This window comes from Remersonia thermophila, chromosome 7, assembly GCF_042764415.1.
Source record: "Remersonia thermophila strain ATCC 22073 chromosome 7, whole genome shotgun sequence".
NCBI lineage: Eukaryota > Fungi > Ascomycota > Sordariomycetes > Sordariales > Chaetomiaceae > Remersonia > Remersonia thermophila.
The window spans coordinates 1,417,429-1,439,992 of NC_092223.1; the positions used below are offsets into that span (position 1 = coordinate 1,417,429).

The following is a 22,564-nucleotide window of genomic DNA, read 5'->3' on the forward strand; positions in this document are numbered from 1 at the left end:
CATGAGCTGGTTGCATGCTGTTGGCCCGGTCAATGCCACACGGATTTTCGTGTGGCGTGCTTCCCTCTGCCCGCCCGTTTGTTTGTCCGTCCGACTGCCGATCATTGTCTTTTTTTGTGTTTTTGCGCGAAGTGGTTCATCTAGTAGTATTCTTGTGGCAGCCAAACTCAGGTAGGTACCGGATAGGACGAAGCTTTCCATGGGGGCGTTTACACAGTAGTTGCGCAATAAACCAAAAGTCGAAGAAGCAGGGGTTTTGGTTTGCTCCCGTTAACCGCCGCGCGCGCACGGCGTGCATGCGCCGTCGCCCTGCGTTGACCACGGGGTGACTGCTGTGTACTGCGTAGTGTACATACAGAATCTATAGTACATTCACTGTTCCTCCGGGATCAACATCTGCAGTCGAGCCCCGTGGCGCGCAGCCCCGGCGGTATGGGCCAGCATTCGTCGTCAGGCCACGTCATGGGTATAATGCAGACGGAAGAACGGAGGGGTCCCGGTGGAATGGGACGGACGGGCTTCGCTGTCGCTGGAAAGTCCAGGCGCTTGGAAGCAGAGCCAGACGATCCTGGCAGCTTCGTCCTGGATGTACACATACACGACGGGAGTTTAGCTTACACGCCGCGCCATTCATTCCCTGAGCAGGCCCCTTCCCCAAACTCAGGTACCTATGGTAAGCTTAGATGTCTAGTTAGTGGCTTGCATTCACTAACGCGTTGCACTCTCCGGCAATGGAAGCAGCCGTGGAGGCCTCTGAGAACCTTCTGAAGAGCCGGTCTGCCTTAGGCCCACCTGAAACGCCCAACCATGAGAAGCTAAGGCAAGGTACCAGGCTTTCCCCCCCCCCTCCCCTGCGCGACACCAGATGAGAAGGTTTTGATACGTACAACGCAGGCCAAGTTTCGTTAGTCACGAGGAGGTGAATTGCCGAACGAGTCGGTCAGTCTTTCGTCTGGCAGACTTTGGTTCCCGACCTACGCATTCGCGACGTCCTTTCTGGTCCGGACTCACACCGCCCGCACACTCGCCGGAGAAGAAGGCGACCAAGGCAACCAGGCCGAACAAGAAGGCAGACATGGTGGGGGGGGGAAAGGACCAACCAATCCTATCGAATCCCGCCACACAAGAAAGCTTTCCAACGACGGGAAGCGCAAATCGCTGATATCCGTCTTCACGTGTTTGTCGGCAGATCTCCCGACCGAAACCCACGTCCAATCCCGCTTCCTTGCTCCTGGGACGCGCGCTCGGAGTCACGTCCGCAGGCTGTGTGTGCACTTGGCTCGGTGGTGGCTTGTGTGCGATAGCACCATGCTGCTGCTGCTGCACGGGACTTTTCCCTCCTCTTGGTGGTACAATTGAAAAGGATGATTTTCTTTTCCCCTTGGGTTGACCCATAACCAGAGGGCCTGACGAATGCGGCCGATCGGACTACCGGTCTGGTACCATGGTCTATCTCTCTGTCTGTATCCAACTTGTGGTTTCTGGTGTCTTGTGACTTGAGCAGGTTAGCGTTGACGCCATCGCGCTTGTGAGGAGGAGGAGGGGGGGGGGGGGAGAGGTTGGCTGGTCTCAGGGCTCAAAGTTGAGGAGGAGGAGGAGGAGGAGGAGGGTTGCAAATCATGTCGGTGGCAACGATCCAAGGTAACAGGCTCGGGTAGGAAAGAGGATTGCGTTTCTATATTTGTAACCAGCTAAATGGTATCATACGTTGAGAACCATTTCCCAAAGCGCCACGCCGTGTCATCCCCCAATGTGAAGCTAACGTCAAGGACAGGATGAGAACGGTAACGTAATTCGGTATCATATCCACAAAAGAAAAAGAGAGAGAGAAAAAGGCCTAAGTTTGTCCATCGTGAAATGACCGAAAAGAAACAAACGAAACTGGGGTTTTGTGAAGTATCATAGTCATGCCATCATCACAGTTACCCGTATGTATATCCCAGGTCCAAAGTCCGTCACCACCTATATGTATCCGTAATAGAACCAGGAAATAATCAGAGGCAATGACCAAAAGAAAAGGAAAGAAAGAAAGAAAGAAAAGAAATCATTAAGCAGAAAAGAAAAGAAAGGAAAGGAAGAGAGAGAGAGAGAGAGAGAGAGAGAGAGAGAGAGAGAGAGAGAGAGAGAGAGAGAGAGAGAAAAGGGAAATCTTTAGTCATCTTCCTCTCCTTCGGCATCCTCCTCCTCCTCCCTCCTCCCCGTCCCCGCCACCGGCGCCGTCACCACCACGTTCCCCCCGGGCCCCCTGACCAGCGGGGTCCTCAGCGCCCACCTCCTCCCCGACCCCTCCGGCGCCCGCTCGATGATGGCCACGTCCGGGCGCGAGGCCCAGTCGACGAGCGTGGGGTCGTCGTCACCGCCAAACACCACGCCGCGGCCGTCCTCGGAGCGCTCCATGTGCTGCTTGGCAACGTGCTCCATGCGCTGGTTCCACGCGTCCGGCCCGCGGAAGGGCCCCGTGGCGCACCGGCGCACGGGGCACAGCATGTACGTGGGCAGGCTGCAGCGCGGGTGCTTGCAGTCCTCCTGGAGGCGCTTGAGGCGGGCGCTCCACGGGGAGACGCCGGAGTGGGCGTCGAGGTCGCCGGCGCAATCGGCGTTTTGCCAGGAGGCGTCCTTGGGTTCCTTGGGGGCGTGCATGCGCTTGAGGTGCTGGGTGAAGAGGTCTTTGCGGTTGAAGATGGACCCGTTGGGGGCATTTTGGAACGGCGTCGGGGCCCCGGAGCACGGGGGGTTGCTGGCCGCGGTGGTGGCCGGCTGGGAGGAGCTGGCGCAGGCGCCCTCGGTGCAGACCCAGTAGTGGAGGAGCAGGTGCTGCGTCATTGTGTGGCGCTTCCATTCGTTCTTGCTGCTGAAGGTGGCTTTGCAGCCGGCAAAGTCGAAGACGCAGTTGAAGCGCCGGTGTTGCTTCTTGATGTGCGCCTCGAGGTCGGTCTTGGAGAAGCCGGTTTTGTTGCAGAAGGTGCAAGCCGAGGTGCCTCTGCCCGAGCCGGTCGAGGCGATCAGGTCGCGGCCGTTCGCGCCAAAGGCGGCCGGCCGGGTCCTGATCCGGCGCGCCGAGGTAGAGACGGCCTTCTCACCATGCGTGCTTCGCGGCCGACCGTGTGCCCGGACGGCCGTCCTCTGTCTCTTTGCGGGCTGGGAGTCGCCGTCCGAATCGCTGTCGTGCGCCCTCTTCCTGAAGGCGTCATCGTCATCATTGGGCAGCGCGGGATAGCGACTCGCGGCTTCTTCGGGGCTGCCAGCCGGAGAGATGAAACCGGGGACGGCACCCTGGGACGGATCCATGCCGTGGCTGTGGAGGGCGTCATACGACACGTATTCCGGCGTTTGGTAGAAGCCGGCATTTTCATTGTCGGCCTCACAGTCGAGCAGCAGGCCCGGGTTCACGTCGACCGGGTTCACGTAGCCCGGGCCCATCTGGGTGAATTGCATGGCGTGGGTGCGGGCGTCCAGCGGCAGCGGCCTCTGATAAGGAGAGAGCAGGGCCGTGTCGGGGGGAGTCGTTGGGTGGTTGTCGTAATATGACTCGGTGTCGGCCGGCGGGCTGAGAGGAGGCCTGGCGGAAGGCGGCTCGATGGGGCTTCCGAGCAATGGACGGCTCGGGGTGTGGGTAGATACGGCGAGGTCGAACGGTGATTCCTTGGTCGGTTGCTGAGGGAGGGCCCATGAAATGTTGGAGGGAGTCGGCGACGGGCCCTGGAGGATGGGGTCGATGATAATCATAGCTGAATCGGTGGCCAGATGACTGAATGGATCATCGAAGGAGAAGAGAGTCTCCCTGGCAAGGTACGAATAGTCGGTCATCTTGCGGGCTGTATGGCCTTTTGTGCTCTAGGCGGAGCAAGGCCGGCACAGCAGAGGTTGGAGAGACCAAAAGACAAAAGTTGAAGTCAACCTTGCCGGCTCAGCTGAGAACACTGCTGCAGCCAAAATGGAGAAGAATGCAGATGTAAGGTTGAAAGCGATGGCTGGAGGCACGCATGGATGAGGAAGGTAGAGACCAACGAAGACGCCAACATCTTCTCGGGAGGCTGTGGGTGGGATCTCTTATTTGTATAAGCTATGTGTGCTACGAACGTGCAAGGGCAGGTCCAGTGTCCAGTACTCGAAGGGGGGGGGGGGGGGGGGGGTGAGTGAAGGCAAGCAGGGTGTGTGCGTTGCTGGGGATGGCGCGGAGGATACGGGAAGGACGTTCGCGCTACAACCAGAAGCATTGCCCGGACCAGAATAAGAACGCTATTACGGAGGAGCAAGCCGTGGTGTGTGCATCTTGCAGCTGGCGCGCTCTGTGCGGTCACCCGGTTGGCCGGGGTGTGGCGCGTCTGCTCTTCTCCCCCGCAGGGACCCAATCAATTTCCCTTGGGCTGCCAGCACAGCGCTCGAGGCCAAGGCCAGCAGAGCCGCATCCAGAGATCATGTTGTAACTCTACCCCTTCCTGTACGTATTTCTTAGGCGAGATATGGTGATAAAGGTACAAAGCAAAGATACAAAAGGTACCTGCAACAGCTTCAAAGCGGGGCAATCCGGGGCTGAGCAAGCCAGTCTGAGCCTGTACGCAGTATGTACCGTGGTTGTTCGCTGGCTCGTCATCCGTCTCACTTGTTCAGCTTGACCGGCAATGCACCCCTGAACGTCAAGGGGCTTGACGAAGCGTCTGTATGTATGTACTGTGTATGTATGTACATACGTGTAGATCTTCCAAGGCTGTGCCGCACGAGGCGTGACCTCTTATCGGCTTTGCAGTGTTGCGGTCTTTGATCGGGTGTCTGGTCATATTGGTTGGCGAAGGGGAAAAGGCCCTTACACCAACCGTGTTGTGTACTAGTATGGAGCACTCCTCGGCGCTTTTGTTTCGTTTCCGAGGGGGAACGCTCATGGAAGATGACGCGAAGCGATGATCAATGCCGTCATTGGACGGGCTACAGAGGTGGTTTGTGCGTGTCAGGAGGGATTCAGTTCGCGGCCCAACCCAGCGAGCCCTGGCTCCGCTGTCGTCACATCAAGACCGCATGCAGAGCTGGCACGCTATGGCTGGCGATGAAATTGAGGCTCTTTTCCAGGTTGTCTGCAAATGGGTCGGGCAGAAGGACACCGGACAGCAACGGATGAGGCAAGGCGACTGCGGTGCGACGCTGGCAGTGTCGCAACCCGGATGAGGTTCCGGGGGGGGGGGGGGGGGGCTCTATCCGCTTCTGCCATCTGCGGTCCGTAGTCCGCAGTCCGAGGGCATCCATGTCCCATAGCCACCTATGCTGTGCTTGTAGGTCCTTTGGATGGCGGGGCAGTCAGCCGACGGGAAGCGTTACGTTACAGGCAATGCGGTGAGAAAGCGAAAATCTGGCCGTGGCGTGGGGGCAGAATGTTCGAAAAAGTAAATGTAAAAACGCCCATCAGCCACGAAACCCGCCATTCGTGGCCTGTTCAGGACGGCCCAGGGCGTGCGGGTGGCTCAATACATCCAATGTTTCTGCGTCCCTCCCCAATGCCGACGGGGCGGATTCGAAGAAACCACCAATCAACCCGTCCAATGTTTCGTTCAATGCTGCGCTGGGGAAAGACGCCGGAGACGAATGCATGAAACCAAGACTACCTACTTGCTACCGTGTAGGTGCTGGAAAGGTGGTACCTGAGGTAGGGTAAAGACCGAAGACGCGTCCCGTCGTCAAGTTGGTCCAGGCACACTCCCGTCTGGAACTGGTCTCGGTGGGGAGCGGGAGGCGCACCAGCGGCAGGTTGGGGAAGGCGTGTGAGGCACCCAGGACCCGGGTGACCCCAGGCGGGGAGCTTGGCTCGTGGGTCTGATCCGATGGTTCGGATTGGCCAAAAACTTCTGCAGCGATGAGCGGGTCCGGGTGTTTCCGCGATAGGTATCCATCGATGACCATTGGATCCTCCTGTCTTGAGGCCCACCGCGCACCGTAGCATCCGTCTTGTCCGTTTCGGTCGCCTGCCAACCCCCGAGTTTCGCCAACGTTTACCACCACCACCACCACCACCATCGCCGCCGCCGCCGCCGCCGCCACGACATAGGGTAACGCTAGAACTCGCTCCGTTCTGCGGCGTTGCCGCTGGAAACGCTGGGCCATCTTGTTCTTCCGTCGTGGGTGTTGCAGGTGTCTGGTCGTCGGCGCTAGTAACCGGAAACATGACGTGCCGAGACGAGAACACCCTCTCCTTCTTCTGCGTTGCTGATGGCCACACACCCGGGCCTCATTTGTTCACCACCGAGTCTGACGCACCTGCGCACGTTTGCATCGGCCTGCACTCCAGAGATGTTCTCTTTTCCCTTTTTCTTTTCACCTCGGCGGATCATGGGCATCATCCGTCTGTCCTCGGCCGGTCAACGCAGACAGCAATGTCGCGAACCAAGCCGAGCGTCATGTACTACTACCCTCTCGGTCACCGTGCTTGGGCGTCGGTCGCTCGACGCGACCTGCGATTCGACCCGTCCGGTATCTGATGGTCGTCGTCGACGGCCACGTCGTGGCACGTCGCCCAGCTGCTGTGTTCTGCAGGACGCCACAGCCAGCAGCGATACCGAGGGCCGCCGATGGACGTCATAGTCGAACCTGACTCCGTCGAGAACAGCGGGATAGTAAACATTCATCTTGTAAGCATCACCAACGCAACAACCGGGCCAATGGTGCGCGCTCCGAATGGGCCAGCCACCCACGCAGCTCACCCATCTGCACACCCAAAGGGGACGTGGCCATGTACGGACGACGCGAGATGGTCTCCTAACCCTGAGGTGCGCAAACTTCTGCCCTCAAATCTCTTCCTGCGCGCTAAATTTCCTGCGGCGCTCGATGCTGCACGTCAAAGGCGTCCCGTCTCACCTGCCGACATAACCCCATCTCCCTCCAGATGGCGCATCGGGAAGACGGCAGCATCATGATTCTTGCCCAAGTGATGCGAGTGATTGCATCTCCTTTCAGGTTGAACCTCTGCCAACCCCAGTTCCGCAACCTTGATTCGTTTACTGTGAACCCTGCATCAGCCTATCCGCCCCCCTCCCCTGCCTCTTCCAGCGTGGCCGACCCAACGCCGCTTGTACTGCGTACTGTGTAGTTGTTCTTCGCGCTTCTCGACGGTTTCGAACCGTCGGCTAGCGGCTGCACTTTTTTTGCCACCGAGCGTGAAGATCTTTCCTGGATTTCGTAAAAGCCCTCAAACTGCCAAGATAGCGTTGCGGCGTCGCGGCTATTTCGGGGGTAGGGCAGGCCTGGGGCACCGTGTTCACTTCTGCCAACCAAGGCCATGAGAACTACTGCGCAGTGACACGCCACAGTGCGGAGTGTACGCAGTATGTAGGTGTGTATCAGGCCGGCCTGGACCGGCCCAAAGTTCTCTGGGGTTGTTGCAGCGGGTGTTCTCCTTCTCCCCTGTTCGATGCGAAGCAACATTCCCATCATCACCCACCCATCTTGAGGTACTGCTGGGGCGGAAACTGGTTTGTTACATAGGTAGTTACGCCGCTCACCAACAGGCCTGTCGGAGATTTGGAAGTCAGCCGTGGTTCTGGGGTCCCATGAATCGGGGATACGAAGAAACAGAACAGGGAAACGCACGCAACCCTCCTCCCCTCCCGATCGATGATCCCATGCTACGCCGCACATATGGGGTTCCATTGTTGTTTGGGTTCTGGTCGAGTTCCCACGCGTCCAAGGAGCCCAGGCTGCCTATTGTCGTACACAGCGGTGTACGGGTGGGCATCCCCTCTGTCACACAACCCAGCTCACCCTAGGGCGCTCGGCCGTCACGGCACGATCCCGTGCAACCATCAGCGGACAGGGGAGGGGGGGGGGAGGGGGCGCGAAGTGTGTGACCCTCCTCTCCAGCCCGGCTAGCAGCTGACAATCACGATGGAATCCATCCACTGCAGCGACAGAACCATGCGAGTTCGCTAGGTGTTCCTCAGGCCCCATGTTTCTTTCTACCACCGTCTTGGCGGCTCGATGGTGATGAAGTACAGAGTCGCACCAAGTCTACCACAGCAGTTGGCACGCATGACAGAAACATTGCGGCGGCGCTGGCCCTGGCCCGTCTGTCTGCCAGACCATCTCCCTCGTTGGGTAGGCCCGAGTCCCCAGGAACTCGAGCGTTCATTGATGGGGGCACCTACGTCACTTTGCTTCTCCCCTAGTCATCCGACTGCACGCTACCAGATTCCCCACTGGGGCTGCGGGTTCCTTCGCGCCGAAGTGAGTGCGTCGGTCTCAAAGTAAACGTGAGAACCCCAGGCGGACGCTTTGCGTTAGCAGAGAAGCTTGCAGAACGCAGCACGCGCCAGTCGATGCAGCAAAGTGCGTACGCACCAGCGTACGCAGTGGTTATGTGGCTGGGGCGGGGTGGGAAACGTCTGAGACATACATACATACTACCTCAAGACCAGGCCTATGAGAAAGTATTCTTGGAATGGCATCGAAGTGGCGTGCTGTCTCAGGCCCGGGTCTCAGCTTGTCAACCCAACCATGCCCGCAAAAGTCCCGGGGGGCCGGGCTCGTTTCCACATGGCACGACGGTTGCCATGTCCCGGCTCTCTGTCCCCTTCGCGGCCTTGTCTTCCCATGCCCATCTCCTGCATCACCCTCCCTCGCACAGCACCTGCTATCTGGGATGGAGACATCAGAAAGATAGACGACGGGAAGCGAAAGGGCTCGTGCGTGAAGAGAATCGTCTGGCTGAGACATACATCCATGTACCATGTAACCCCCACCACACCTTCTCAGCACTCCCTCCCTTCGTCTGGATTATAGTAGAACCCCCCCCTCCCTGGACACTCATATTTGGTGGTACACACGCCGGATTGGGAACAGGTCGGGGACGAAGCCCGCGCTTGGGAACCGCTGACGTACCCTAACCAATGTCATCTCCGAAGTCTGCGTGCGTACAACCCCCGGCATACCTATCGTCGGCATGTCCCGGGATGTACCTTGCATCAGACGGAGGGAAGCCCGTCAACAGGAACAGCACCAGCTCTGAGACCTACCGTGTACATGAACCACTCCAGGACGCAACAGCTGAACATGTGTCGATGCAAGTCATGCGACCCATGGCCGCCGCCGCCGCTGCTGCTGCTGCTGTTGCTGTCGCTGTCGCTGTCGCCATGGCGTTGCGACACGCGCTTGCTTGCAACACGCGAGCGAGAGACACGCGCTGTCTTGTCACGCCGCCGTCCACCCCCCGCCCTGCCTCCTGGTGCTCGGGCGAGGGCTCTGACGCCGAGCTGACGGGCATCAAAAACGGCTTTATCGAGCCGCGGGAACAGCCTGGCGTTATGCCGTACGGGATCCTAAAAATACCCGGGAACGTTGCCGGGGACCCGTCTTCCAGCTCCTGGTCAGCGAGCTGGGCTGAACCAGACGACCCTGCCTGCGTCCGAGACCTCCCGGCGTGAAGGCCCAAGACCGGCGTGGGCGCTTCGTTCATACACGTGGTGGCCTCCGACGGGCGTAGCTGCCGTCGTGCGTTGGGCTGACCCCTCCTGGGTGTTTGCTCCGAGTTCCTTGCGCTTCGTGAGGTTGTTCCCGAGGAGGAGGGCCGGGGGGGGGGGGGGGGGGGGCAGAACACGGCGAGGGTAGCAGTCTAGTGGCTTTGGCCCTCGTATTCCCGTCGTCTCTCCTGGGTCTCTTTCTTTTTCTTTTCAGTCTTCGCTTGGTCAGTTTACCTCCTGTCTGGCGGTCCACCAACCAAGCCTCCTCACACTCAGCAGGCTGCCCAGTGGAAAGTTCCAACGGGCACCCCTCCAACTCTTGGACCAGGAGGAGAGATCATCTGAAATCCCCCCCTCCAGCTTTCGTGCTTTGGATTGCACGGACTGAAGTCACTCAGCCTAGGTCCCTGTAGAATTCGGTGGCGTTCTCTCCTGGAGCAGTAGAACTGTCTCTTCCACCCCCTCCCTTTCTGTCGCCTCCGGTGGGGTCAAGCTCGACTCTTCAACCGCCTTCCCCCTATTCCACCACAAGATCAACTGCACGCATACTATGGCCACGCTCCAGACCCCTTGCCAGGCTACAGGTCTCTTCCATCTCGCCCTCTGCTCGCGCCCGTTGCTTGGGGAGCGCATGGGGCGGGCAGAGACAAAAGAAGGCGGGATGGCGAGCTGGGAGTGCGACGGTCGCTGCCCAGATGCGGCGTCATGCAAAGACAGAGCGTGGAAGATCTGGCGGGTCCGAGGGGATGAGAGATGTGGCTCCTTCGTTTGCGTCCGTGCCTGTGGTGTCTGCGGGACACGATACGTTGGTTATTTTCCTCGCTCCGTTTTTGGCACCCTGTCCCCCCCTGCCCTGACCGTCGCCCTCGGCCCGACGCTTCAGGTGCCTAGCATGCGGTAGGTTGCTTGCCTGGCCGAGCTACCCAACCCCTCAACCAACCTCGGATGACGCACGATGTTGCAAGCTGAGTCCTAGGGACAGACGGGCGAGGTATGGGGGGTCGTGCTACCCGGGGCCACAAGGTAGACATGCCGAGAGAGAGACGCAAGAGCCATTCTCAAGTCGCACAGCGCACCCAGGCGCCGCGGCCTAAATTCTCTAATTATCCTGGTCGACCGCCGGAGAGCTTCGGTGTTGGTGGCTGTCCAGACCATGGGTGGGCTGCCCCCAACCCCCGGCAGGTTCGGATCTTGCACCACCACCACCACCACCACCATCACCACCACCATGACGCACCGCACAATTCCAAAGCCGCTCCCGCTTCGCCGCTCGGCTGTATCGATGGCTTTGGGTGGTGTGCTGAAGATGGTCCATTCTCGGTGATCCACATACAATCGGCGCGGCTAGACAATCGCCGCATCGCCCAGCATTGGTGCTGCAGCCCCTCTGCAACAGCCTCTCCTTCTGTCCCATCCGGTCACCCTCCCGCTTCCTTACCCACACCCTCTAACCCGCACCCATAGAGAGCGAGGGGGAGAGAGAGCAATCCCCTCCTCGGCTAGAACGGATTTTGGAACCGGTCAGTGGCCTCTCCTGCGTCAAAAGCGGCTAACCAGCCAGTGAGCTGCTCAAGTTTTCTACGGGTGGCAAAAGTTCGAGGGGGTGGGGGGTTCCTGTTTCTCGCCAGCACAAGGTAGCCATCCCGTCTTTACTTGTTGTCTCAGCTCGGCGTTTCTCTTAGAGCTCTGATCGGCCGCCATAAGTGAGTGGGTGGTCAGACACAGCCTGGCCGAACAGATGGGAGCCAGCAGATGGGTGGCTGTGCGGGCACGGGCATAGTTACTATGTGTTCGCTTCGAGAGCGTTCTGTTTTGCCTATCTCTTGACGAAGTGACATGGGCATAGTGCCCTTGAGAACTTTGATCCGTCGAAACCTCTTTGGTCGGGAGTCGGTCCTTGAAAGTTTTCATTCCATGCTATCAAATCAAAAATAAGAGAGCTCATTGTGTTGGGTGAGGAGAGGATTAGAAATGCCATCAGAGATATCCAAAATGACATAAAACGAAAAAAGATCCAGGCATGATCATCGTCCAAATGCAGCCTCCAGGAAGCCCAATCCAAACTCCACCCTTTCTATTCTATGCCCAAGCAGCTTTCCATGACCAAGGGCTATCACTCTGTGGTTTCTTCATCAAGAGACCAGGTCATAAGTCATCAATCCATATTATGCTTCGGGACACTCAATACCGGGGCTGGCCCCTGCTCCGCCATGCCAGTTTTCTCAGATAAGGCTTCATCCTTCTGCATTTTGGCAGTTGTCGCAGCGGTTGTGATTGCATTCGGTGTGTAAGCACGCCAATGCCGTATGCTTGCTCCAGAGCATGCCGCACGAGCACTTGAAAACATGACCATGTTAGCTTTACTCCATGAGACAGGCGCCAAGGTTCATCGAAGCGGTCGACGCAGGATGTTCCCCTTCCGCCATTGTGGTTGCCTTCCGCGGAGAGGATTTGAAGGCTAGGGGCAGCACGTACGCATTCCCAGAGAGATTGCTTCTCATTGCCATCTTTGTGCCGTTTCGCTTTCGACGGCCCAGGATCCACGCTCTCGCTGTGACCTCGCTTGCGGTGACTGTTGTCCGGGGTCATGGGGTGCTTCCAGTCCTTAATGTCCGCTTGGGGCATTCCGTCCCTGCAGTTAAAGTGGTTGTCGATGTGGTCGAAGCGCTTGCTATGCGTGGGGCCGTCGGCCTTAATGACCTTCTGGCAGAAACCGCACCAGAAACGCGATTCAAAGTTGCGACGTATGTCGTAGTCGACCAGTTTCTTGTCCAAGACGGCCAGGTCATGGATCTTGTGCCCCTCCCTGAGGTGGTCTTCGAAGCTCTCGCGAACCTCGAAGACAGCGCCGCACTCGAGTCTCCCGGGTTGGCTAGCCCGCCTTTCCTCGCAAACCCAAACTGAACGCTGAACGTGCTGGTTGTTTTCGTGACGCTTCCAGTCGCTCTTGCTACCGAACTTCTGGTTGCATTTAGGGAAGGTGCAGGCATATGGCTTAATGTGACGTCTCTCGTGTTTCCTGATGGGCAACTGCCGTTAGCAGCTTGAGAGCAGACCGAGACGAAGAAAGGGGGCACATACTTCAGCTCTGAAAGCCGCGGAAACCTTTTGGGGCAGCCATCAAAGTCGCACACGAACTCACGGCCATCATCACGAATAGCTGATGAACCGACCGACGGCTTCTGATCCCCAGCCTCGCGATCCTCCGGCACCGGTATTCCGATTTCCTTGAGCATCTCTGGGAGAGTCCCTTTCTTCAACAACAGTTTGAGGATGGCGCGCGCCTTCGTGTCATCAACGTCGTCAAGGTCGAGCGACTGAGAAGGATCCTCACTCAACGATGGAGACCTCAGCTCCTTGAAGTCGGCCTGGCCCGCGCCGAGGAGCTCGGTGTGCGCATCTCCAACAAACCTGGGCTGGAATTCGGAGCGATTGTCTGGCTCGTCAGGTTCTGGGGTTCCGTCATGGTTACCAGAGCCCGAAGCAGGTTCCTTGGGCCCTCCGTCGACCTCCATATCTCCGGCGACCGTAGATTCGGCTTGGCGCGATTCAGATCGCGCCTCGGCTGATCGGGCCCCAATATCATGGCCGACGTCGAGCAACACGTTCTGGGTCGTTGTAGAAGGCGGAAGAGATAGAGGTGTCTGGGCTTGCATGAGGACGTCGGAGGCCCCGCGAGCAGATAAATTCATGGTCGGGGCATGTTGCGTTTCCGAGATGCTTGCATCCGGTAGGCCTGGCTGCGGGATGCGAAGGCCCGAGATCATCGGGCCCATCTCTTGCAAGGGAAGCGAGCCCCCCTGGGGCGTCCCGATCACATAGCTGGATTCCGGAGCAGCGGAGGCTGCTGCGTTGCTTTCTCCCACAAGTTGGTCATGGTGTGACACCACGCTGCTGGCATAATGCAACCCGGGCTCTCCGCTCATAAGGTCAGAAGGCGAGATGTGGGCAGACTCGGTGTCGATCCAAGGCGCTTGTTCAGCGGTCGCAGAACTGGCAGGGCCTTCGTTTGAGTGGGCAGGTCTGCAGAACCCGGGGGTTAATTTCAGGCTTCGAGCAATGGTCGGGGATCAACGTACCGATACATGAACCTGCTGATGTCACATCTGTCGATATCGACGTTGTGTTTTCTTTTCAGGTGCTGTTTGAAGTTGTCCAGCCGGGGCCAATCTTTCTGTCTTTTCGAACATAGATCTAGATAGCAGCGGTAGACAGCGGTTGCCCCTGAGTAATCACCGTGGACGCACCGCCTGTGCCGTTCAAGGTCGTTGTTGTTGGCAAAACCCTTGGAGCAGTTTCGAACGCCACACTTGAAGGGTTTTTGGTGCCGAGCTACACATTTACTGGCGATTCGGGGTCAGAATGGTTCCCTGGCTTGGTGAGGGTTTTTCAATACGTACTTCAACTCCGAGTTTCTCTTGAGCAGTTTTTTGCACACTGGGCAAAGGTACCCTCTCGTCAAAGAGGCGGTTGAGGCTGCTCGATGGACCTGTGAAGCTCGATGTTGGTTCTCGTCATTGGAAGCGACACTTTCCTGACCCATGGCTAGCATGCCAAACATGCTGGGATCAAAGTTTGGGTCGGGTTCGCCATAAATCGACTCAGTTCGGTAGCCAGAATCGAAGTTGCTGACGCTATTGGTCGTCGTCTCGGTTTCTGAGGGTGGTGGATGGCTCCGGTACATGGTAAACATCGGCAGCTGTTGTCCGAGCGACTGGTCTAGAGGAGTCCAAGGTTGAGAAGGGTCGTTCATGAAGTTCTGAAGCATGTTCGGCCCGAACGCCCAGGTGACCTGTTGAGGGCCTTGGCCACCTCCGAACGCCTGTGCATCTCTCGCAAAGCCAGTAGCACCTTGATTGTGATCTGACATCAAGCCATATTGCCTGAGTCCCCGCATCCCGACACCCTGGGCTCCCGGAAGCCCAGGCATGCTGCTCGAGGGAAGAGGTGCGGTCGAGAATTCCCGAGGGACCTGCGAACACGAGTGAATATTGAGATCACGGCGTCGAAAAGAGCTGGCAGATCATACCGGATGACGGGAAGGAAATTGTGGATGTTGCGACATGGTAGACCGCGGTGAATCAACTATGCCCCGGAGGAAGATGGTAGCAAGATCCGGGGCAAGACGGCGACGGACCCGGAGAAGATGAGTCGAGTTGGCGAAGCCGGGACCCGGAAGGAAGTGGATCAGAGGGCCGGCGATCGCGGAGCCGCCGGAAGCCAGGGGTGGATCCTGGTTGGGACTTGCGCTTTAACGCCGGGATCAAATGGCAGAAATGCCAACAACAGAAGTGAGGACTGTTTGTAAGTGGCAACCCTTCCTCGACGCATGCATCAAGGTAGCTAGAGGCCGACGACGGTTCAAGGACTTGGCGAGGGAGGTGGGGTGATTTCAGAGCAAGCGCTGGATTGCTAATGCTTCTTGAAGCAAATGGAGTCGGACGGATGGAAAGATGCCGCGCGTGGGTTTCTTGTCGGCTCTGTCAAAGAGATCAACAAAGTCGAGACCATGTATCAAGCCCGGGGTTATCTGTCGGGGAGATGCGACGGGAGAGTGTCGTAAAGCCTGGTGATAAGGTTTATACAAGACAGGAATGAAGAAGGAGGGAAGAAGAGGGGGGTCAATGGCGAGAGTCGGATAGGCAGTTCACAGCTAAGCCGCAAGCCTCACTTTCCACGTCCTATCAAACCCTGGACTCACCGAACACTCGAACCATTGGACCTGTTGTCGGATTCTACGCAGTATGCCACGTGACCGATCCGCATCGGTCTTCCCTTACGCAGTAGGCACTGACCCAATCTGGTTCTGCCCCAATCGGACAACCACGTCATGTCCATTCGGCCTCTCGATTTTATCTGTTCATCTTCAGCATTCATGGTTGCTCACTCGTTGTTTCATACCCAAAAGAACTGGCCCTAGCACTTCCGATAACTTCATCAAGTCCTGTGCTACAGTCTCCCTGGGCAATCGAAAGAAAAAGTCCAAGCTTCCTCGGCCCTTTCGAACTTGGCTGGCTGAACAGTCCATTCAACGAGGCCTTCGAAACAAGAACACATGACCCAGCACTCTCCATGTGGTCCGAACATGCAACCGGCTTTGCGTAGCATCAACTCATACGCCCCAGGAATTTCACAACCCCAAAGTTGTTCATCTCTTTCGCCGGCTCAGTACCACCTGGCCTGGGGAGCCTGGATTGCCGACGTTGTCTCGTTATCCAAGTGTCGCACGTACACAGTGCTGCTCCAGCTGCCCAAGTCGCAGAAGCCGGATTGCCCGACTCGGCCCCTGCTCGTCAAGCTGCTTCCCCTCTCATCTGATCACCAAGTCACGGTCGCTCTTCAAAGCCTAGAGAGAACGCAGTACCGCGCAATTGGGCGAGCCAGATCGGGGCGTGCCAGATCCGGATGGCCCGGAACACTCACCCGGCCTCGCCTGCAGAATCCCCCACCGCTGCTGTAGTCCTCAAGAACCCCCACTCTGTTGTCCTACAGGTTGACTATGGTAAGGTACCTGATACACGTCGCCATGAATGTCTTGTGATGAGGCGGCTTTGGTCTTGGTCTCGTTTTGGCTCCGACGCCATTCAACAGCCCCTGGGCGGACGGTTCCAGATCGAAAAGCTGCATGTTTGCTCACGCCACAAACGCGATGCACGAGACATATCGCATTTAGATGCCTGGACACGCGTCGAACCTCTCACCTTTGGCGTCCCAGATTAGCCATTTCGATCGAGCCATGGCTATCACTGCGACGTCTCCGCGGCGTCGGCTCGAGGGTCCAGCCAAAAACGGACAAAAGTCTTGAATCTTGGTCTCGTGCCGGCGTGACATGTCAAGGGGGATCTATGACGGTGGGTGTCGGAGGTGGCCTTTTTCGGGCTACTGGCCGCAAGCCGTCTGGGAGCCCCGAACAGGTACTACAGATTACGGGAGCCGGCCGATTTCGAGACGGGGCTCACCGGCACCGGTGCGGTGGTGCCGTATATCACCCTGCAGAGCCTGCAGGCGGCATAGCCAGACTCAACCAGGCATCCATTGTAAGCGGGCAAGTCGTGGCTAGCTGAGAATTGGCGGTTCAGCCCCTCCATCCCACATAAACTCCATGCCGCAAGCTGCAAGTCTGCAGCGTCACCGACTCTGGATTGGGCCTCGTATACCAGTGACATCCAGCGTCCCATCCATCGCAGCACATCCGGCACTTCAGCTGTGTTATTATGTGCACCATGGCTGGTGGATTGGCTCAAACTATCACAAGGGAGTGGGCTATCACCGTGTTTGCGTCCGCCGTGATTCGTCTCCGAATCCCGTTTCTCCGGAGCCGGGCGTCTCAAAAGATGCCATGGTCTACCGCCACAATGTCTTTCTACGGTCTTCTACGCGCGGACAAAGTTGCCAACAAGGGCATGCAACGGTAGACCGTCCGAGAGCAACAGGGAGACCCAGGAGAGCTCACGACAACGGGGCATGCCGCTCTGCAAGAAGGGGGCTCTAGTGCGCATATAAAGTAGACAAGAGAGATTTGATGATCACAGTCTGACTGACCCTCTCGACCTAGCCCCTTCCGCTTTTACACGCTGCAGCGCAAGGCATTCTCTGCCCAGAGTTCTCCTGAATATCACCACCTCCCTGACTTACGTTGTCTCAACCCTTTTCTGCGCAACACGTCCTAACCCATCCCTCTGCACTGTTTAAACCCTCATCAGCACCACCATCACCACGCTGTGCGCCATGTGTGACTACGAGGAGTTCGCCTTCACCTGCGGCCACTCAACCATCCGGCTCAAGTGCTATTGCCACCGAGCCCGTAACCACCCCACCCACTACTGCACTTTTGTCAAAAAGCTCCGCGACATCTGGGAACAGGACGGACCATGCGACGCGTGTGCGGCTGCTGCCTCCACCGCCATGCAGCAGCAGGTTTAGATGTTTGAGCTGGTGATGGACGGTGGGTTGCTTCTGCCTCTATCTCTATTCGCCTGAGAGTCGTGTCTTCGGCGGGGTCGATATCAACAAGGCTGATATGATAGTAAGGTCACCAGGCGGGGATGAACTCAGTCCACGTATTTGGAAGGAGAGGGCAGGTACGGATGCCTTGTGATGAAGTGATGAGGAGTCGCAGGGCGTATCAAACAGCAGGCGTGGAACAGTACAGGAAGCATCTCAGTGGAGCTACAGGATGGGAGGGAGTTGGAACAAAAAGGAATGTCTACTTCTGAGCAGCCCCGTGTTATAATGGCTACGTCCTTGAGATGCTCTGGCGTTGTTGCGGGGTTCGCTCTGGGGCAAATGGTTCGTGGGAGCTCAGATGGTCACCAGAACGTCCATCTTCGGACATCCTCAGATATAGGGTCCTCACGCATCTGAACAACGTACTCACTATCTCTCATGCACCAGACAGGCAGCGAACCGCAGTCGTATACTGGAGCGAGGAAGCAGGACACAGACGCCGGACCACAGCCACAGCCACAGCTACAGCCACCAATCATCTCCTCCTCACTCATCAAAGTTGGTCGCCCCCTCTACCCTCCCGACCACGTTGTACCGCTTCGAGAAAAAGATGATCCAGTCGTTGAGTACACCCTTCTCCTTGTCGGGCAGGTCCTTCCACTCCGGGCTGACGTCCTCGGGCTTGGTGGACGTCTTGCCCAGGGCACGCGACGCGTCTTTCCCAGCGAAGACTACGTGGACGTGAGCTTACGTGCCTCTCTCTCAAACAGAATGCAAGGGGCTCTTACCGTGGTAGGGCCCGCCGGGCTGGTACGCCTTGTTGCCGGTCACGTCGTAGACAATACCCTTGGGGGTAGGAGCGTCAGCGACACGATCAGGACAAAGGCGCCCCGAAGAGAAAGCATACCTTGATGGCGACATAGCACTTTGCGCCGTCCACACCTGGAAAGATTGAGCATGTCAGACAACCATGCCATTGATATCACGAACCCAAGCTCAGGGGTTTGCTTTGCAGTGCTGTCACATCTGCATCCGGGGCACGGCCTACCGTTCGCCTTGGCAAGCTCCTCGAGGGAGATGGGGTCATCCTTTGGGGGGTCCAGCTGGACAGGAACCTTGGGCTCAAACTTGCCGGCCATGGTTGACGTTTAGGACCGAAAAGGAGATATGGAAAGGGAGGTTGGGAGGGGAGGGAATCAGAGTCTGAGGGGGCAGGAGGCTGATCTTGGTTCTGCTGTTGGGATCTGTGAAAAAGGAGATGAGATCTCTCGCTAGAGCTGGCGTTGGAGGGCTGAGGGAAGCGCACCTTGAGATTTTAGTGCGAAGCGTCTTGCAGGTCACCAAGCCTGTTGCATGTGCTTCTGCAACTTCACGTTCGCCTTCGTCGTCGAGGTGCTTGTCGCGGGGTGGACCCCGCTGGGCTCGGCCCGGAACCGTCGACCTCGGGAATAGCGGGGCTGTTGACAGGGATGGTCTTGGGCTTCGCCAGGTCCTCTGTACAAGAGTGGATCACGGCCGGGCCCCAGGCCCATGACGTTTGGCCGAGATTGCCTGAGCGCTGAGGCATCACAGCACGCCAAGCTCCAGGTTTCCCAAAGCGGACGCAATGACATCCAAAAAAAACTCCCGCCCCCAAACATCTCGATTGCTTTGCGCACCATCAGCGGCACTTTCAAGCGGACCAACTGCACGACAGTCACACGGCATAGACGCCGGCATCTGCTGCGATGTCGTCCTTGTTAAGGGCGACCGGCCGTCGGTCTTTGGTCTTGCTGCGACCCCCCCACCCATCGACGCCATCGGCTGTCGTTCGATCCCAGGCTACCCGGTATCGATCACAACCTCACGTTGCTCTCCTCCTCTCCCAACATGCCCAATGCCGCCACAAGTCAACAGCCCCTCTGGAGTCGACATCTGGGCCCTCGGCTAAGCGAGCCAGCCAGCCGTCGAACCTCTCCTCCTCTGAGATCAAGGGCATGATCTGGCAGGGCATCAAGTCCGACGCCAGCCGTGCCTGGTACGTCATCCGGAATACCCGCTTCTCCGACGTGATGCGGCGAAACCCCGGCGAGGCATTTGGCGCAATTGTTGCGTAGGTATCCTGCCGTCGTCCATTGGGAACCTCTCTAACCCCGCCGGGACAGCGTGGTCGCCGCCGGTGCGCTCCTCGTCTACTGCGTCTACCTTTACTACAACTACTTCAACGCCCCTCAGTTCACGAGATACCCCGAGCCCGTTGCCCGCGCCCTGCGGAAAGCTCTCTATTTCAGCAACCACGACCCCGACCCGCAGCGCGCCCTCAAGTACTACAAGCAAGCCCTGGAGCTGTGCGATCAGGAGGGCCTGGACCATTTCTCAGATGACGTCATGGGGATCAAGATTCAGGTGGCGGCCTGGCTAGAGAAAATCGAGAGCTACCAGAACGCCATCACGGTGCTGGAAAACCTGCTGTCCGATTGCAAGCGCTGGGTCGAGGCCATGGAGAAGAGCGCCGCCGAGGGCACCCTGCCCAAGCTAGAGCCGGAGCCGGCTCCGCCCAAGGAAGGGGAGCCCGCTGCTGCAGCCGTTCCGGACAAGCCTCGCGAGGGTTGGTGGGCCAAGCGGACCCGCATTCTGGCCAAGGCCGTTGGCATCAGCGTTAAGCTGGCCAGCCTCTACTCCGACGAGCACGTCCTGGAGCGGGATGCTGCCCACGAGCGGCTCATCTGGGCCGTCGAGACCACCCTGAAGGAGATGCAAAGACGTGCCAAGGAGGGGCTTAAGGAGGGTGAGGGCCCTTGGCTGAGCCCAGAAGAGATCGGCGGGGGCCTAGAGGGTGAGTACGCAGTAGTCATCAGACGTGAAATACCAGGGAGCAGCCTGTCTCGCTGATGCTGACCCCGATGCGTACCAGCCCTCGCGCAAAGCTACCAGCAAAAGAAGCAGCACCACCTGGCTCTTCCGCTCTATTTCCAGGCCCTCAGGCTGTGCCAGGAGCCCTGCCACATCGCCGTGCTGAGTACGTTCCCCAACCCCATAACGACTCCAATATCTCTGAGCGCTGGCTAACCCTGTTTCAAGTGAACAACATCGCAGCCAGCTTTGCCGAGCACCCGCTGATCCCGCCTGGCGAAGCGCCCGTGCACGCTTTGATGCCCGAGGAGGTCAAGACGTGGACCACGGCAGCCGAACAGCAAGCAACGTATCTCGCTTCGGCGCAACGCTGGGCCCGTAACGCTCTGCAACACGCCAAAGAGCCTCAGGGCGACCGCCGCACTCCAGAGTGTGACCAGGCCTGCGCTGTCGCCCTGTCCAACATGGGCTCCGTGCTTGCCATGCTGGGGAAGAACAACGAAGCCCGTGAGAAGTATCAGCAGGCAATCGAGCTGAGCAAGAAGCTGGGCTTGGATGACTACGCTGCCGAGGCTGCGGCGAGGCTAAAGAGCCTGCCTGCTGCGTGAAATCGGAGGTAGGAAGAGGGGAGAAGGAGCATCATGATGGATGATGACGATGGTTTCGTCTCTTTCCTGCCCACGAGACATCGCTGTCCTGGCCCGACCCGGCTCCGGCGCGCCATCTCACCAGCGACCGCCCTCCCGCTCCATACGGGCTCGGGATGAGACCTGTCATCAGGCTCTGCCATCTCGCGTGCGTCGTATGAGGGCTATGCGATCAGCCCACGCGACCGAACACGAGAAAATGAACCATGTGCTCCGCCGGCACCGTATTGATGCGCTGATTCTCACGCATCATGAACATCACCATGGCCGGAATAAACTCTGACTCTGGTCCATTCCTCCGGGCCGCACGTAGCAGCTGACAGGCAGCTCGCCACCCATTACCTATGACCGACTTACCTACGATTTGCCTACCATCCAACATCCCACCCAGCCCATCACAGAACACAACTGCCACCGGCGCTCGAGTATTTTGCCTGCAATGCGCACATCGCCATCAGGGGTTGTTCGAAGCGGCACCCCCAAAGGTCCTTGGAGGCACGGGATGCCAGACGGCACGGCTGCGGCTGCGGCTGCGGCGTGTGACGCGTCTGTACTGACTTTGGGATGGGAATCAAAAAGGGAAAAAAAGGGAGGGGGGGGGGGGGTTCATAGGAATGAGAATGGGAAAGACGAATCAGTTCTGACCTCGTTACAACGTTCGGCAGCTTTCCGGCCATGAGCCCCATCCTTCCATGGTACCGTCTCCCGGCCTCCGGGATGGGTCTTGGCCATAGGGAGGAAATTGTTAGCCACACCGCCTGCGCTGTGATTCGTGGCATCGTACCCCGCGGTTCTGGTTTGGGACTTCACGTCCAGGCCGAAACAGCTTGTCTCCCATCCCACCCATCCCGCTTCCCCGCCCGGCGCGGGTTCCCGGCACGTGGTTGCCGCACGACATCTCCTCTCGAGACGATGGGGCATCCATGCATTGTCCTCGGCGGTCATCGCATGTTTACGCTGCGCGCCATTGCGCACCAGCTGTTTCGGGACATGGCATGGGATACGTATGGTTTCCAACCCTTGTGGCTGGTGAGGATGCTTTTCTTCCCAACGAATCCGCTGTCTTACTTTTTTTTTTTTGTTGGCTGATATGGTGGTCCGACAGCGCGGCAGTGCGCCTCGCAGTGGCTATTCTTTGGAGGACGTGTGCCGCGTACGGTCCCATGCTCGGCGATTGGTTTGGGACCCGAGGTCAAGGCTTTGAGCAGCATTGATGCCGTCTGCTTTAGACGACAGGTGATCGGTATGCACTGGCTTGATGCAGGAGCGCAGGGGTTGGATGGAACTCGTGGAGGTTGTTGGACCTGGTGTTGATAGCGGCTCAGGTTGGCATCATGTCATATCTAGCGAGCAGGCGAACCTCATCGAAAGGGGCGGTTTTGGCTTCCGATCATCCTTTCTCCTTCGTCGTAAGCCTGGACTTCGAATTCATGGACGCTGCCAGATCCCCCGGCCGTCTTGAACAAAAGACCTTCAATGTCTTCAATCTCCAATGGGCACCTATCATCAAAAGTCCCGATGTAGACAATAAGGTTATCCGCCCGTGCAGGAGCGGCTCAGCAGCACTCTTTAACTACCTAAGCCCTACGCGCCATCCAACCAGACCGGCGGAGTGGTAGATGCGACCAGAATCAACCCCGAAACAGACACCGATCCCCCCCCCCCCCCCCTTCTCCCCGCGCCGCATCAGAGCATCCGACC

At 58.1% G+C, this 22,564-nt stretch overlaps 4 protein-coding genes across 4 annotated transcripts; 1 reads left to right on the forward strand and 3 right to left on the reverse strand.

The window, feature by feature from the left end:
* Positions 1-2,151: 2,151 nt before the first annotated feature.
* On the reverse strand, positions 2,152-3,807 carry VTJ83DRAFT_7361 (uncharacterized protein; the record flags this gene model as incomplete). The annotated part of the gene is made up of 1 exon (XM_071014175.1): positions 2,152-3,807. One exon carries the CDS (start codon positions 3,805-3,807, stop codon positions 2,152-2,154), a length of 1,656 nt encoding a protein of 551 aa, XP_070863578.1.
* A 7,864-nt stretch (positions 3,808-11,671) lies between these two features.
* Positions 11,672-14,502, reverse strand: VTJ83DRAFT_7362 (uncharacterized protein; the record flags this gene model as incomplete). The annotated part of the gene is made up of 6 exons (XM_071014176.1): positions 11,672-11,773; positions 11,913-12,456; positions 12,519-13,460; positions 13,517-13,780; positions 13,838-14,409; positions 14,467-14,502. 6 exons carry the CDS (start codon positions 14,500-14,502, stop codon positions 11,672-11,674), a joined length of 2,460 nt encoding a protein of 819 aa, XP_070863579.1.
* A 3,428-nt stretch (positions 14,503-17,930) lies between these two features.
* Positions 17,931-18,523, reverse strand: VTJ83DRAFT_7363 (uncharacterized protein; the record flags this gene model as incomplete). The annotated part of the gene is made up of 4 exons (XM_071014177.1): positions 17,931-18,115; positions 18,173-18,230; positions 18,292-18,326; positions 18,433-18,523. 4 exons carry the CDS (start codon positions 18,521-18,523, stop codon positions 17,931-17,933), a joined length of 369 nt encoding a protein of 122 aa, XP_070863580.1.
* A 588-nt stretch (positions 18,524-19,111) lies between these two features.
* Positions 19,112-20,824, forward strand: VTJ83DRAFT_7364 (uncharacterized protein; the record flags this gene model as incomplete). The annotated part of the gene is made up of 4 exons (XM_071014178.1): positions 19,112-19,476; positions 19,529-20,199; positions 20,278-20,382; positions 20,445-20,824. The coding sequence occupies 4 exons, from the start codon at positions 19,112-19,114 to the stop codon at positions 20,822-20,824; spliced, it is 1,521 nt and encodes a 506-aa protein (XP_070863581.1).
* Positions 20,825-22,564: the final 1,740 nt, after the last annotated feature.